At 40.8% G+C, this 17735-nt stretch overlaps 1 protein-coding gene across 1 annotated transcript in view; it reads left to right on the top strand.

Moving 5' to 3' along the window:
- Positions 1-17735, top strand: part of APCDD1 (APC down-regulated 1) — a 39933-nt gene that overhangs the window by 14822 nt on the left and 7376 nt on the right. Inside the window, exons 2-3 of the mRNA XM_073331606.2 lie at positions 1-184; positions 3722-4253. Of these exons, the coding sequence (XP_073187707.1) occupies positions 1-184; positions 3722-4253 (716 nt within the window). The remainder of the gene's footprint in view (positions 185-3721; positions 4254-17735) is intronic.

Below are 17735 nucleotides of genomic sequence, written 5' to 3'. Positions count from 1 at the left end.
GGCTGGGAGAGGGTTCTGCCCTTCTTCATCCAGACAGCAGATCCCACCCTCGATCTTTAGAGAAGAGTGCATGGAGGGCTTTCAAGGAATCACAGTGTCCTCACATGCTGAAACATCTTCACAATGGAGCCCGAATCACTGTGCAAATGCCTCCCACCATTGAAGGACATTGGGTCTCTACTAGGTAAGGATAACAAAAAAGATGCTTGAGTGACTTGGGGGGGAAATATCTACAAATGTAAAAGCATTTTTCATAGATACTTAGAATGATAGATATTTTAGTTGTATGACAGAATAGCATGCTGTAAAGCTACCTTGTTATACACCACTTAGCAGTCTGCGTCTTAAACAGTAAGGAATGCAATGTTTTCTAAACCTTTTTTTATTTAGAAAGAACAAAGTATTGTTAAAACCTGCTTATCTGAATATTGCACTGTATTACAAGTCTTTGTACAGTATATCTAATGAATGGATCCTTGTTTTTAAGAGCTTTTGCATGAACAAATTTCATTAGCAAATTAAATTAAGAAACTTTCTTTCATCAGCCCAAGCATGTGCAAGTTTCTTATCTGTACATCATGATGACATTCAGTCAGACTGAGATTTCATTTCCAGTGTCTCAGCTGTAATATTCATCAACTTATTTTAAATGATTTTCTTAGACTGTTTTGGGGGTTTTAAGATGTTTATGGGGCCCAATCCTGTAATCGTTACTCAGACAAAGCTACAACAGAACTCAATGAACGTGGTTCCTGAGTAATGACTGCTGGATTTGGCCTGTTCCTGAAATTATTCCTGAAAACTCCTATAGATTTCAGTGGGAGCTCTGCGTGTGGAGCAATTGCAGGATAACGATAGAATCTTTTCTGACTATCCTAAGCAGATAAGCCACAAAGGGTTTAAACAGACAAGCTGCAAACTTTACTTCTATTACTATTGTAACTTTTTCAGTTACTGTACTTTATATTCACTGTTTTATAACAAACCCAAAGCTACAGCATGTTCACAGTAGCTAATACACTTTCTTAATGGAAAAGTTATGTGACCTTTAGTCTAATAAATAAGTCAGTAAGTTATTTTATGTTTAATGAAACCCTTTTTGGATGGGATTTAATGCTCTCCTGTGAAATGTGTAGCAAGAGTTCCTTAATAGTTTTTTGCCTACACTTTCTTATTAGTAGAGTGGAACCACTTAAATGACTGACCAAAGAATACATTTTCCACACACATGTATAGATATACACCAAAAAAGTGAGGTCCTGATCCAAAGCCCATTAAAGTCAGTGGGAGTTTTTCCATTTATTTCAGTAGACTTTAGACTAGGCCCTGAAACCCTAAAACTATTATCTTATTATAAGGGGAGCAACCCCTCTATTTAGGTTACCTAGCACTTTTCAGGGGTCTTGTGAAAGAAGGCAGTATGTGATCATGCAACTGAAGCCTTTATCATAACACGTACGCGCAAGGGTGATGAATCAAGGTTTGCATGGGCAACCTAAATTCTGGTACTTACTAATTTTCAGCAGCTTGACTTTGAAACCTAAACAACATTCTTCTAAAATAGTTTTTTCCTATGATCATAGCAATATGTCTGTGTAAAGAATAAGTTCTCAACACACTAAATGAAAAATGAATTGAAAATTGACCTGAAAAGTATAATCTTCTGAGCTTATAATTCTTATTAAATTTACTATTTTTGAAAAATATTTGTTAAGCAGCCTGGATGACACCCAAGAGAGTTTTTTCAAAGACACAAAGGGGAGCTTCGCAAAAAGAAAAGGAGTACTTGTGGCACCCTAGAGACGAACAAATTTATTTGAGCATGAGCTTTCGTGAGCTACAGCTCACTTCATCAGATGCATGTGAGCTGGGAGCCTCGCCCCCTTTGTGCCTTTGAAAATCTTCCCCAAGATTAACAATTTAGCCTCTCACCTCTAGGTCACACATTCAGGTGGCAAAAAAGCATTACCATCTGATGGCTGTTCAGTAGCCTGTGAGTTGGTAGTTTGAGTCCAAACTCTGCTGAGCTGGTATCACATTACTCTCTATATATAATATATAAATTTACACTAAGTGTTTGGGAAGTTTGCACAGCTGCTACCAATACTGTACCTGTTCTGTGGTCAGTTAAGGTGCTTCATAGTTCAGTGCTCTTGTCTTTTCTCTAAATTCACTATTTTTTTTTTTTAAAGGAAATATTTATTTGTTTTGTAGCCACTTCCTCTGAGGAAGAACTGCTTTACATGACAGTCCTGAGACAAAACTGAAAATATAAACATTTTTTTTTAAAAAGGAGAAGATTAAACATTCAAACTAATATGGTCAAAATTAAGCTTCATATTTAATAATCATGTAATCCTAGAAAGAAAATATATTTGATAAAATGACAGATTGGGGGTAAATTTTTTCCTAGGAGCAACTATACATAAAACTACACTTTTTTTTTCCTTCCAATTTAAAGCAGTGTTAGCTAAAGAGAGGACATAAGAGCTCATTATTCCAGTTGTGCGAGTGATAAAAAAGGAGGAAGAGGAAGGGCTGCCCAGAGATTAACATAGGAACCTGGGACTTGGGAAAACCCAAGTTCAGTTCCCTCCTCAGTCACAGACTTTCTTTGTTACTTTGGGCGATTCATTTAATTGCTTCTGTGCCTGAGTTCTCCATCTGTAAAATGAAGGTGATAGTACTTCCTTACCTCATGGGTTGGGCCCTACCAAATTCACAGTCCATTTTGGTCAATTTCATGGACAGAGGATTTTAAAAATCATAAATTTTATTATTTCAGCTATTTAAATCTGCAATTGCACAGTGTTGTAATTGAAGGGGTCCTAATCCAAAAAGGAGTTTGGGGGGGGGGGGTTGCAAGGTTTATTGTAGGGGGTGTTGCGGTACCGCTACCCTTACTTCTGCGCGGCTGCTGATGGCAACACTGCCTTCAGAGCTGGAGAGCAGCGGCTGCTGGCCAGGAGCCCAGCTCTGAAGGCAGAGTTGCCGCCAGCAGCAGTGCACAAGTAAGGATGGCATGATATGGTACTGCCACCCTTACTTCTGCGCTGCTGCCTGCAGAGCTGGGCCATCATTCAGCAGCTGACACACTCTGGCCACCCAGCTTTTAAGGCAGCAGCGCAGAAATAAGGGTGTCATGGTATGGTATGCACTTACTTCTGCGCTGCTGCTGGCGGGGCACTGCCTTCAGAGCTGGGCATCTGGTCAACAGCTGCCGCTCCCCAGCCACCGAGCTCTGAAGGCAGCACAAAAATAAGGGTGGCAATACCGCAACCCCTGTAAAATAACCTTGTGACCCCCCGCCCTGCATCTCCCTTTTGGGTCAGGACCCCCAATTTGAGAAACATTGGTCTCCCCCATGAAATCTGTATATAGTACAGGGTAAAAGCACACAAGACCAGATTTCACAGGGGAAGGCCCGTTTTCATTTTTCATGGCCATGAATTAGATAGGGCCCTACTCATGAGGGCATTGTGAGGATAAATTATATTAAAGACTGTGAGGAGCTCAGATACTAGTCATAGTTGCTATGTAGATACTATAGGTAGTTGAGTGGTATAAAAAGATAATGTATTTAAGAGGTTTCTACAGTACTAGTGCAGTACTAATATACTAGTGCACACTATAAGAATTTGGCCATCTTATTAATTGTAGCATGATAGTGTGGTGTAGATCTCTACAATTTTGTTTTATATTATTTTCAATCCTCCTACAGCTGTGAAGTTAGATCAGGCCCAGAGTTTATCACAAGATCCTATAGATTCTACCACAACAACACATTCAAGGCCTACCAATTTTATTACGGAGGTAACCGCTGCACAAACCCTACCTACACCTTAGTTATCCGTGGTAAAATTCGTCTTCGTCAAGCATCCTGGATCATCCGAGGGGGAACTGAAGCCGATTACCAGTTACATAACATTCAGATCATCTGCCACAGCGAAGCAGTAGCCGAAAAACTACGTGAGTTGGTGAACCGTACGTGTCCTGGATTTGTACCAGACAACAATCCCTGGGAGCAGGATGTGAGCTACAATTTATGGAGAGAAGAGAATGGATGTGAATGCACCAGAGCTCTTAATTTTGCCATGCATGAACTTCAACTGATCCGAGTAGAGAAGCAGTATCTACATCATAATTTAGATCACCTAGTGGAGGAGCTATTTCTTGGAGACATCCACACTGATGCTACTCAAAGGATGTACTATCGGCCTTCTAGTTACCAACCTCCTCTTCAAAATGCAAAGGTACATTCACTTTATATTTTGACAAAAGAAGCCAACCAAATTCAGGATCTTTTATTAATGAACCTAAAATCCCTGAATAACCTAAAATCCCACTGTTCTAGAATCTGAGATGGATTGCAGGGTTACAGACAATGCAATTCGATCAATTTTTTAAGTGATAATTCATGGGAGTAGTATCCCATTTGTAGATTATGAAATTGCATTAAATGCATTATAAGTTTGGGCCAACAGGTGGTTGGGCTGCTTGAGCACAAAGAGAGCGCCACTCTGGGATAGAACCGATTCCCAGAATGGGGAGATGAGAACTGCTATAGAAATGGACAAAGTCCATGGACTTTGATGAAAGTCAGCATCAAAAAGGAGAGACAATTCAAGGTTTGAGGCAGAAATTGGGAGAGAGAAGGGGAAGGTAGTAGCAGAGGGTGGAAGGTGGTGCAAAGGCAGCAGTAGTGAAGAGGGAAATAAAATTGTGTGCGCATATAAGGAGGGAGCAATTGTTAGACTGTGCAGGTCATGGGTCCAGACTCCAATGCATACATTATTTGAAATGAAAAACAGGAACCTCTTGAATCTGAGGCTATAATTCCATTTTTAGGATTCCATTTTCAGTCTGCCCTCAGCTTCAGTGTGAGCTGATCAAACCCTCGTGAGTTTAAAAAAAAAATCAGAGAAGAGAGTGTGCAGTGGTGTACATTTGCAGTGGGTCTGTCTGTACATCTTTTCTGATGACATCTCAAAGAAATGTAGCAACTGGAACCATAGGCACTGAGTTTCTTCTTTTCCCTGGAGGTGCTCCACCCTGTCCCTCGAGGCCCCACCTTTTCTCCACCTCTCCTGTCCCCTCTCTGCCTGCTCACTGCTCTCCGCCCTCCCCCAACTTCTCCCCCAGACTTTAATCAGCTGTTTGGTAATGCCTCCAATCAGCTGCTTGGTGGTGCCCCGATCAGCTAATCGGGGTGCTGCCACACAGCTGTTGCTGGTGGATGCTGAGCACCCATGGAGTCAGCACCTATGATTGGAGCCACAGTTGAGACTTCAGTTGCCATTAATAACTTCCAGACAGTCATGTCCAGTTAATGGGTTATCACAATTTTTAACTTTCACTATAACTATTACAAAAATTGACCACAACATGCCGAGTGTGAGAGGAGACACAACCGGGGAAGAGAGCAATTTGGGGAGAGTGGGTTTGGGTGCTTCTTTCATTTACATAACCCTTCCACCTTCCCAGGGTTGCTTCTGTCCTCTTCCCTCACTGAAATCCCAATAGTAAGACACTTCTAGATTGGTGGTGTTGGTTAAAAGCCACAATCTTGTGTGAGGCTATGCAACCCTGGCCATTATTTTTGTCGTCTTAGCTCACCTCAAGTGGGCCTGGAACAACTTTTTTTCATTTTCTTTTTAAACCCTACATCTTCCCAAAATAGACAGATTCTAGCTGGAACACACACACACCCCATAATCAAAACACCTGAGTTCAAAACAATTTTAGTTTGTCTATTTCATTTGATTAACTAAAATAACTTTCTATTTTAGATTTTTCTCTTTACTTATTTTTGAGTGAGGGCCTTTGTTTGAAAGGGATCCTTAAGTACAAAAGTACACTAATGTATGTTGTAGCTATACTAGCAAATTTTGTAGGTGTTTTCAGAACCGTTGAAAAGGAGACAAAACTCTGATTTCAGTACAACAGCTAAGACTCTGGGACAGTCCCACCAAACTTGGTTATCCTGATATTGGCAGTTAAATGACATGGTAAAAATGTCTGCACTTCATTTTAGAGAACTTTACTAGAGGTTCAATGTTAGAATGGTCGGCTTTACTGCTCAGCTGGCTATACAGAAACCAGGATTTTCAGTTCTACTGTCACCTTGATACATACTGGTCACCATTCAGCTGCCTTGTCTCTGTGTTGCAATGGCATTGCTAGACTGCTGAGATCTAAAATGCAATGCTCTAGTTAAAAAGAATAAATCTTGCAAAACAAGTCTCTCTGTTAGACCAATATTCCTGCCATGTGAAGTCTGACTATTAACATATCATCAGCACAAGCTGGGTCTAGTAAAGTTTAGCTGAAAACAATATTTATACACTGTTCCACATATCATTCTGTAAAATGTAAGCTGAAGAAATATAATGGATAAGCTAAAGGACTTTATAGATATCCCAAAATATTTAAAGCAGGGTAACTAATTTCAGGCCACACTGGAAATTTGCCAGGAGCCCAGAAACCACACCCAATATTGAGAATAGCTAAAAGAATGTAACCCGCATCATCTTCACTCCCAGGATTTGTCTCTCAGAGACCACAATGCAAAACAAAATGCACTATTTTGTTTTGAGTTGGTCATGCCTACATATTGTAGACCAGGACAAACAACTCTGGTGGTTTTTTTTGTTTGTTTTTGAAGAACCCGACAATTTTCATCTGGGCTTAGGACCAGGTTGTGGCAGGAAAGGGGTAATCAATCTGCCTCATCATGTATAAGAAGTTTATATACCTATCTTATAGTCTCTTTGACGGGCCAGATTCTGCCTTCAGAGGCATGTGCACAACTCCCATTGAAATCAGTAGGAGTCTACTGTATGGATTCTAGACAGATTTTGGTCCTATATGTTTACCAGAACTAGTGGAAGAAAAAAAATATCTTGAAAGATCAATATTTGGGGAGCTCAGTGTATTCAATCATAGGCTTATCTGTCAGCATATAGGCAGAGTCCAAGTCCTGAGGCTGAATTAATGGCGTTGGAACATCATTCACATAAGTATCACTGACAACAGAGAATGACATTACTACATGGCAGGCAAGCTAATTCAGAGTATTCTCAAGGTACCCAAAAGTGCAGCAGATGCAAGTACTGGGTAATAAAAAAAACAGTGTAGTTTAGTGGATAGAGCAGCGAGTCAGGAGATCTGGCTTTATTCTCTGTTCTGTCGTTGAACCGAAGTCACTTCACCTCTGCTTCTCCTCCATCCTTTGTCTATATAATCTGTTTGGACTGAAAGCTCTTCAGGGTAGGAACTGTCTCCCACTGTGTGCTTGTACAGTCCTAGCCAGTGGGGTCCCAATCTTAGTTGGACCCAGTAACTGTAACAAAGCAATTAATTGGACCTATACAACTCCTGAATATGCAAAAAAAGAAGATTCTTTATTTTTAGTTTTGTGCATCTTGTTCAGATACTTGTGACTTTTTTTTTTAAATAGGAAATTTGGGCATTGAGACAATACACTTTCACTATGATAGTTAGCAGTAGGGAAAAAAAGTGTATACTCTCATTAGCCATCATAAAAGGCTGCTGGTTTTGGATGTGTACCTACCCATGAAGTCCTCTGTACCAGCAGGCTGTTCACCTGGCTTTGGGCTGCAGTGTTTTTTTGAATGTAGGAAGAATGGTAACAGAAGATGTGTGTTTGCTTGTTTGCTTGTTTGCTTGCTTTTTTTGAAAGACCACACAAACATACCATTGAAAGGTTATAACCCTTCTTCTTTGAACTCCTTTCCTTTTCTAATTGCTGGTCCACAGGGACCCAGCTGAAAATGAGTTTAAATGCTAAATTGAGTTTAAAACCACTAGTCACAGACTCCTCTGGAAACTGGACACCTTAAATAAATAGAAACATTAAATCAACTTATACAGCTTTCTACAGTCATGCAGCAAGACTGGGGAGGTGAGGAAATGGCCATTGAACTGAATCAGGTGTGTTGTATGGAATCTTTCACATATGACTTGTTTCATTTCGTTTTTATTTCCTTATTATTTTTTAATATATAAGGACTTGGCTAAAATTAGTTTTTAAGAAGATTCACTGTCTGAATTAAATTTATAATTAGGCCTCCATGAAGATGATCGCTCCACCCAGCTTATAAATTTACATAGCCTAAAAGTTGGCTATGATAGCCACCACATTCATTACTTGTGCAGTTGAAGCAAATGGTAATTAAAAGCAAATGGCTGCTGGATCAGTTAGAAATGCTAAAGCCACATGATCAGACTTTAAACAAATAGAGTTGGGCCTTTTCCAAATTCCTGCACTGATTTAGCCACAGGATGGTAAATCAAAGGGGCTGTCCAAAAACCAGACCGCTTTAAGCCACGCTACTAATCTAAGTAAATTCACAAATGCCCATATCTTAACTCAAGTGTACATATGAAATTGGGGAGCTTTAAAAAAGTATCTAATTTGTAATCTCTTAAGGCCTTACAAATTCTCTTAGATAAGAGCATAGCCTACACAAATTCCTACTTTAAAATATTGTACATAAATTCAGCTCAGCAGTTTGCATCAGTGATGGGTCAATATGCTGACGGAGCTGAAGATAATCAATTCAGATCTGACTCTGAAAGTTGCTGAGCATCTTCAGCTTTTGTTGAAATCACTGGGAGTTCAGATCAGGTGCCCTGCACCTTGCAGATTCAGCCTTCTAAATAATATCTGAGAACGGAGAGAGGCAGAAAGAAGGTTGGAGCTACCTTAGTGGTGTAATGGTAGCAATATATTGTGCTGTGTCATATGGAAGATCTAAGGTCAAGAGTGACTTCAGGGATTCTTTCTCATTAGCCATAGAAATTACATGGTTTGCAGAGGTGGTGAGAGATATAAAGTCCCTAATGGTCTGAGAAATCAAGAACAGGTGTGGAGCTCGACCTGCTGTTAGTGAAAATAAGAGCGCTATTTAGAAAAGATGCATATGTCTAAAAATGGAGGTAATATGCATGGAAATCGTACTGGCATCCAGCTTGCACACATAATTTGCACTAAAATATTGTTTACTGAACATTGAACTCCAGATGCCTCTTTATTCTGTCAGGCTACAAAGATCAGAGTGAGGATTATGTTAACAGGTTATTCTACTGACATCGTGATAGCTATTAGAGTGTTAGGACAGAAGTTTTTGTAATGTCTTCAGAACCGAAAAATGTGTTTGAATACCCTTATTTACCACTTTTTTTTAGCTCAAATATTTGAGATATGCAATTTTAATGAGAAACATTCTCATTCAAAACCATATACTAAGTGTCTGTCTTCTCTCTTGCAAATATTTGGGAGAGGGGGTCTGATTTTCAGAAGTGCTTAGCACTTGCAAGTACCATTGACTGTGGGTGGAGTTCTGGGTACTCAGAGACGTCTGGAAGATCAGGTTTTAATTGAGCATCCAAAACCAGAGGTGTCCAAAATTAGTGGACACATTTGAAAATTTGGTCCTTAATCTGAGTTTCTTCATCTGTAAAATGAAACCACTACTTATTTGCCTAGTACCCAGGATAATTCCAAGGATGAATTAATAAACGTCTATTAAGTGTATTGAATACCTCAGATAGAAGGTGATGTGTAAAATATTACCTCAGCCAAGAAATGTAATTGTCTGAGGACAGTGTTTTTTTGATTGGCCAAACCATAAATACTGCTACTAAAACATGCAAAAGTCTGTTCTAGATACAGTGGTAAATGGAGGGGTTTCACATCTTTGTATTTGTGTAAGACAGTTGCTTAAGGAAATAGGGTTGGGGGGAAAGGAGAAAGCAGAAGAAAACTATTTTTAAAAAAACTCAATGATTTCAAGACAATTATGAGTAATAGAATGTATAGGATTGTCTTTAGAGATAAATTAACCAATCATTTATCTGAGGCTTATTTCACATTACAAATCTACTGGGTATAATGTTGCAAAGAATATGCTACTTTTAAAAGTTCTTTCTTCTTACTTTTAAAGTAACACACTTTATTTACTCTTCAGAGGAAAAGCCATTCTTTAAAATTGGCAAGGTGAAATATGACTTTTGCTCTTGTATAAACCTTGAAGATTTTTAAAATGTGCTTTATTTTGTCTTTGTGGATTTAATTATTAGTTCTATTTTACAATTGTAAAAGCATAACTAACATTTTTCAGGCAGCTTTATTCTTGCAGTTGTTCATGCCCAGAGTCTTCAAGTTCAGTCAAGTTCAATCAATCACTTGCATCACTTTTTCCAGGACCTTGTTTGTTGCTTCTGCTTCCCAAAATATATATGGTTTGTTGCTTCTACTTCCGAAAATATATGTGATTTGTCACTATAAATTAGCATCAATTTAGCTGGATAGATGACAGATGCAGGCATGTTCCTCTGAGGAAAAAGCTGTTTTGGGTCTCATTTCATCTTTTGCTGTAGATCAGGAGTGGGCAAACTTTTTGGCCCAAGGGCCAGCCACATTGGCGTGCAAAACTGTATGGAGGGCCAGGTAGGGAAGGCTGTGCCCTCCCAAACAGCCTGGCCCCCTCCCACTTCCTGCCCCCTGACTGCCCCCCTCAGAACCCCTGACCCATCCAACCCCCCCTGCTCTTTGTCCCCTGACCACCCCCTCCCAGGACCCCCCGCCCCAAACCACCCCTCCCAAGATCACACCCCCTATCCAACCCACCCTGTCCTGTGACTGCCTCCCAGCCCCTACACACACACACACACACACCCCAGAACCTGCGCCCCATCCAACCGCTCCCTGTCCCCTGACTGCCCCCTGGACCCCCTACCCAACCCCTGCCACGCGCACCACTGCCACCCCTTACCATGCCCCTCAGAGCGGCAGGAGCTTGCAGCCCCACTGCCCGCATGGCAGCATAACAGCAGAGGAGGGGCTAGCTTCCCCAGCCAGGAGCTCAAGGGCCAGGCAGGATGGTCCTGCAGACCGGATGTGGCTCACAGCCATAGTTTGCCCACCTCTGCTATAGATGATGGGATTTAAATTCAGGAAGAACAACAATTTAAGACTTTTTCGTACTTTATTTTGATTTTATGTGGGCTTGTGAAATTCAGTTAAAATCATTTATATCTGCCAATGGTGCAATTATAGCACCTTCAGCTTCCTTCCCCGCCCTTCCGCTTCTGGGAGCATTTGACACATACAATGCCCTAAAATTTGTGGCATTCATATGTAGACAAATCTCACCACTTCCCACCCTTCTGCCTGCTCTGAATTCCCAAAAAAAAACCTGGCAATGTTGCAGCAGGATTACTGATTTTTTTTTCCAACCGTATGAAACATCTTTCATTCATTTCATGACTTTTAAAAAGTTTTTAAATCTTCTCTTTTTGAGTAAGTTCATCCCATTTGGCAGCCTGAGTTACAACTGCATCAACCGTACTGCTCAATGACCAGCAGTCAGCCTTCTATGTTAGCCACCTTGGCCACATATGAGGTCATGGCAAGCCTACAAGTTGCCACTTTTGTGGTGGAGGTCATTAAAGCATTGTCTTGGTCTGGAATTATCTTTGAGGGTGGAGGAGTGGAATGAGAAATTGTACTGAGTATCGATGAAAGTGACAAGGTGGGTGAGGTAAGCTTTCTCTCTCACCCACAGAAGTTGGTCCAGTAAAAGATATTACCTCCCCCACCTTGCCTCACTAAAATATCCTGGGACTGACACAAGTGCAACAACATGGCATAGCCTTGAAAGTGCCCTTTATGTGGTCCGAGCTAGTTGGCAACATGAAGATGAAGTCCAGCTTTTTGCCTTTATTTTAAGACCTTTTTAGCCTCCCTGTGAATTTAATGGCTCCAAAGGAATTTTTTTTTAGGTTATTTGTGTTTCCAGCTTGGGACGTTTTAGTTGCTAGATCTAGGATCTGCCACCTAGATTCTCAGGTGATGAGCTGCTTAGAAGTGTTTATAGTAATAATCGTGACCTGGCATGCCCTTTTCTGCTATTAGCCTTGGCAGACTAGCTTTGTGGAGTTTTGCTAGATTATTGGTAAGAGCCTATTTTATTTTTCCCTTCTCTCCTATCTCACCCTCACCCTGCACCCACCCATTCACCAATGGCAATATTTTCTTCCAGCTGATTTCAGTTACTTGATTCACAACTCTGACATTTCTAACTAATTAACTGCCTGTTATTAATTTGTCTGAGACACTAGCTAAACAGGACCTGCTTCTTGGGGCACAGCCTTGTGAATCGGTGTTGCTCCATTGACTAATGGAGTGATAATTTACATCTGCAAAAGATCTGGCCCTTTTGAAGCAAACTGTTGCATGAAAGGTGCTGGAGTAGACAAGGGAGTGGAAGGCAGTAGGAGCAGGACATTTTGGGAATCAGTTTTGTTTCTATATAATTTTATGAAGCCCAGTATTTTTATAAAAAATCTAAAGTATGTGACTTCACAGTGCATGAAGTATGTGAGTTATTCTAACTGAGCAAGATAGGGGTGACAGCAGCATAGGAGGAGAGCTGGTAAGCTGGCTCAAACCACAATGGTAAAGTAGGGGGAACTTAAACCAGAAGCATTAAATCTATCCCTGAGCTGAGTTTAAATAAAAAATGAAAGTTAAAAGCATTAGGGCCCCAAGTGGAGCATTACAGAAAGAAGCAATCTCTCTGCCAAGAGTTTCTGGGTTGGGTTTTTGTTTTTCATTGGTGTCACTGGAAAGGAGAGAGTAGGGTAAGGAAGAGTTCAAAGGCAGGCAAGCAGGATCAGAAAGAACTTTTGCAGAGTATATGCTTGTGAATATTTTACTGGCCTTATCATTTAAAGAGGATATGTTCACCATTCTGTGGCTCCAGAGAAAGAGGGCAGGGGAGTTGCATGCAGCTTTAGCATGTGTGAAGGGAGGAATGACTTCCCAAACCCCTTTCCAAGTTAATGGAAATGGACTGTCTTTTCACTAGGCTCCTGTTTTTATTTTCATTTATAGTATAGTTTAAGGAGTAGTATAAATTTAAGGGATTTAATGGCTTTAACTAAAAAAGTGCTACTCAGAAAACTAGTGTTCACAGGTACAGATCCCCCTGCCTCAGAATTCTCAGCGTACATCTACACTGCAGTTAGACACCTGTGGCTGGCCTGTGCCAGGTGACTCAGGATCCTAGAGCCTGGGTTCCAGCCTGAGCCCCTAAACCTCCACACCACAATTAAACAGCCCTTGAGCCCTGCCAGCCTGAGTCAGCTGGCACAGGCCAGCCACAGGTTTTTAATTGCATTGTAGACCTACCATCCGTCTCACCTTGCCTTAGCTAGCATCAGCCCTAAACAGCTGGAGTCGCACACTTGCTCCTGATTCAGACTCTCCTGTAATAAAGTGCTAGATTCCAAACTCCACAATGGGACTTTGAGAGCTACATGCCACCGTTATCCTCACCACCCATTCTTCTGTTCTCTTAATGTGCCCCTGCCTGAGCGGTATAAACTCCTATTAAGAGCATGAGTAAAGCAGGTCAGGAAATGGTAAATATATGCTGTCAAAATATTCAAAAGGAACAAAAAAATTTTTTTCCTGAATTTTTCATGGAAATATTTTAATTTTTCATGTTAATTAATGTTTGTTTTTCACTTAATTTTTTTCAAAAGAAGCTCCCATTTTCCTTGAAAAACTTTGTTTTGAAAAAGGAATGTTTGTTTTTTAAAAGTTGAAGTTTTTAGTTCTGTCCCCTCTATACTATCTCAAGATATAGGCTCATTATGATTAACACAATAGAGAGCGCATTAGTTGAGCACCTAAAAATAACTACATTTTTATGGCACCCCTATCACCATTGTCTGACATGTAGTTCTCAGGATCAAGTCATTGTTCTTGGCTGGTCACTAGACACTACTGTAATAAACACCATCAGTAATAACCTACTTAGCTGCAGGATGTATCTCATTGCCATAAAAAGGAGGGCAGGGCTGTTGGATTCCACTTGAATTCCAGCTGCCTCTCTACTTTAAAGAAAATTTTCTGCTTTTCTGAAAAGGGCTTAAAGGGCTTTTAATTTGCAAAGTAGGAGTGAAGTATGAAGGTGTTCAGTTCAGACCAGGCAAATACCCTCCAAGGAGGAAACATTAGGCTTTATTTTTAAGATTTTACCATCGCTCAGGGGTGCAGAAAACAGCCATCTCCCTGATGGAGTGTCTATAACCCTGGCACTGGCATAACCACCATGACCAGCTCCGAGAATAACAAGTCCCTGGCAGCCAAAGGATTTGTAAGAAAAATAAAATGTACGGGGAAAGGTTATTTCTGAACTCGCAATCACAAGGGAACTTGAAAAAGTCCAAGGAACCCCACTCCTACTGCTGTTTCAATGGGGTTTTCCCCCAAGTGAAGGCAAGGGCTCCCGATCAACCTTTCAGTGGAAGCAGCAGCAGAGAATAATGAAGAGTGGTAGTGGTGGTAATCTTCAAATCACTAGGATCCTCTCTTGTCCCTGAGCTCCTGAACAGAACGGTCAGCTAGGGAACCAGCCTTAGTCTATGTGGCCTGCCTGACTGACTTTACAATCGGACTCAGAAAAGTCACCAGGAACAGAGAAGATTTAGGTAACCACAGAGTCAGCATTATGCAGCTACTAGCAAAAGACAAGCCCTCTGCAGAATAGGAAAAAGCCCCTAGAGCTCCATAGCTTGATAAGCGTGTAGAGTTTTCATTTGGCAGCAGCTATGGTAGAGGCTGTTTCTTCTGGATAGATCCCATTGTTAGAAATATTTATTCACACACACAATCTTACTTTTTTGTAAAGCAAGAGCTATCCATCTTATCCACAGTTCATTTTAAAGCATTTTAGCTTATTTTATGCTCGAGTGTTTTATTAGAAATTATTTTAGTTGTGCTTGGAGAATGCTGTTTAAGGTTTTCTTTAAATGTCTGTGTTTAGAAACTAGATCCTATTGCCCTTGCTAAAGACATATGGAAAGAGTGATTTTTACAAGGCCTTAAGCAGTCTGATTTAGAGCCAAAAGCAGTTGGCCTAGAAAAGAAAGATCTCACAAATGAAAGCAACATTGAAAAAAGAAAAAGCCACCCTCAAAAATAATTACTCCATAATTAGATCCATTCACTTTATAACAAAAACTAAATGTCTTTCTTCCATTAATTGGACAAAAGCTACATTTTCATGGATTTTGGAGCAATGTATAAGCATACACTTGCTATTAAAAAGTTCATAGCTCTCTTAAAACAATTTTCAGTCAAAGCTATAATGAATCTGAAAGGGGTTTATATGGGATTGGAGGGAATAATCTGAATCACAAAGGAGCAGTGTCTTCAGTAGAGCTCCCACTAGAAGGCAGCCAGCATAAGTAAAAAGAAAGGTTAGAAACTTTATATTATAGCCCTGCTCATGAACAAACCCTAAAACAAAATCTGATGAAACTTGTTTCCTCCTTCTTCTGTTCTACCATAAAAAAACTTACCAGGCTTGCTTGGGAGTTATGAAACTCATCTGTCTTCAAGTAAATCAGAAAGTTTTCTCCTGAAGATTTATGGTTCAGAATTGCTCATGGGCTAATACTTTTTTTAAATGAATATCAAGTGAATGAGTGCTTGTGAAAGGTGTTGGACTGACAGCTTAGAGACTCACTGCACATCTCAGAGAGCTGCTCTGCAGTTTCCCCCATTCTCCCTTGCCGATATGCCTCAGCCACGAATAGGGAAGAGTGCAGTTCAGTCTTCATGTCTGTTCAATCCTGAGCTCCTCTGCTGAAACTGCTAGCAAGGTTTTTGAATGAGAGGTGGAGATCTGCTCACTGCCCTTCAAGTTCTTTTAACTTAGACTGGATGACACAAAGCCAGTTAACTTCCAGTCTATCTTAGATGCCTTCCATTGCCTCTATTACCATAGTATCTGAGCACCACAGTGTCTTTGATGTATTTACTCTCACTTCATCCGTGCTTGGCAGAGAATGCACAAGTTGTAGATAGGGAAACAGAGAAGTCTGGTTGGTTTTTTTGTTTTAGCTCAAGATCACACAGGCACCCTGTGCCACAGCCAGGAATTGGCCTTGGGTCTCCTGAGTTCTAGACTAACCACTGAACCATTGGACCAACAAACTCCAAATAGAACCCTCAAGCCTCAGAAAATGCCACACTTTCACAATCCTCATATTATTGGTGCTTTTTTAGTGTTTATGTAAGCTAAATATTCAGGACCAAGTTCTGTTCTCAGTTACAGTCATGCAAATCTCTAGTAGCTCCACTGGATCAGTGAAATTACTCAGTGGCATTTTTCTGTTTTTATATGGGTATGTTCCTTGAAAGGGGAGAAAGGCACAAGACTGTGTGTTCTGTACGTTTCCTTCTAACTATAGAAGTTTTTTCAGTCTAGTGTAAAGTACCAACCACCGCATTCTGTATTTCAGCAGCCCTTTATAGAAGTACGACCATCAGCTCCAAAGACGATATGTAAACAAACAGTATATCGCAAATACACAACAGGTGCTAGAGCAGAAAATTTTGCTTTTATCTAACAGCACTCTAGTTATTCTGCATAATTTAATTATTTATAGACATAATTCATGTTAGCTAAAAGAATTTGTTTCATAATACTTTATCCTTCAAGAAACTGTGGTTCAAAGTTTGCTTAGAAAAGCAGAAAAAGTTTCTCTTGCAGCTGAGTAATCTGCAGTTTGAAAGCAGAATAGCTAAACTGCCCTCTCTTGCCAAAAAAAAACCCAAAACCCTAAAACTTTGTGAAGTCACAAACAGTGCTAGAAACTACATAAAAGTCTTTAGAGTTTTCACTTCCGATGTTAGAGGACTGGGAGCCTTGGAAATTGAATTCCTCCCTACTAGGGACCTTGAACTGGACAGCGAGAGAAGGTTCATTCTGCATGTTAGTTCAGTTACTGCACACCCAACAAACTGCATCTCATACCAAAATGCACCTGATGTGTAATCGTTCGATCATTGTGTCAACACTTATCCATTAGAAAGAGAACTGAGACTCCCCCTCCCCCCACATACATACACACTCATTTTAGTTTCTGTGGAGGGCCTCTGACAGCATATTTCTAATGCTAAACCAACCCAGCTCTAGCTCCCCTTCATATCAGGTAAAAGGGCCAGAGCAGTGCAAAAAAAGCTCTAAAAGCATGGGAGCTGGCTTAAGGGGCGGGGGGGGGGATTCTCCAGTACTGGAACTGAAGATGACCGCCTAAGGTTGCCCTCCCAAGGCCCCGCCTTCATACGTCCTCACATAGGGGATGGGGCCACAGCACAATGGAGATTCTGCAACTGGAGCAGTTATGGAGCAGCTGCCATAACTTACACTGGCCCCCAAAGCTGTCAAAATTACACTGGGAGTCATGGAGCAGGCCAGGATTGGGAGGGCACCAATAGCTTAAACTCACCTTAGCCCTCCCCCTCCCCCCCCCGAATGAGTTCTGTGCTGCTCCTGGTGGGGCCACAGCTCAGAATCACAACCCACATGTCCATACAGGGCTGAATCCTGCTGAGTGCCCTCATCTCCATTGGGGGGGGGGGGGTCAATGGAGGTGCTTCACACCTTGCAATGTCAAGATTTGTGCTAGATAAACAAGCCAAAGTGTGTTTCCATTGAAATCAGTTGTATACCTCTCACTGATTTTAATGGCACTAAAACATAGCCCATCCTGAACTAGGTGCTTGTATTATAAAAAGGATAATATGTCAGGTAGTCTTGGGCCAGAATGTAGGAGTTAAAATATCCATTAGAAATGTTTTCTTGATTTTCTTTTTATTACAATGAAGACGCATGTAAACACGGCGACCC

Source organism: Lepidochelys kempii, chromosome 2 (genome assembly GCF_965140285.1).
Source record: "Lepidochelys kempii isolate rLepKem1 chromosome 2, rLepKem1.hap1, whole genome shotgun sequence".
In the NCBI taxonomy this organism is placed as follows: domain Eukaryota; kingdom Metazoa; phylum Chordata; order Testudines; family Cheloniidae; genus Lepidochelys; species Lepidochelys kempii.
The sequence above is the reverse complement of the archived record's forward strand: the minus strand, read 5'-3'. Positions and strand labels throughout refer to the sequence as shown.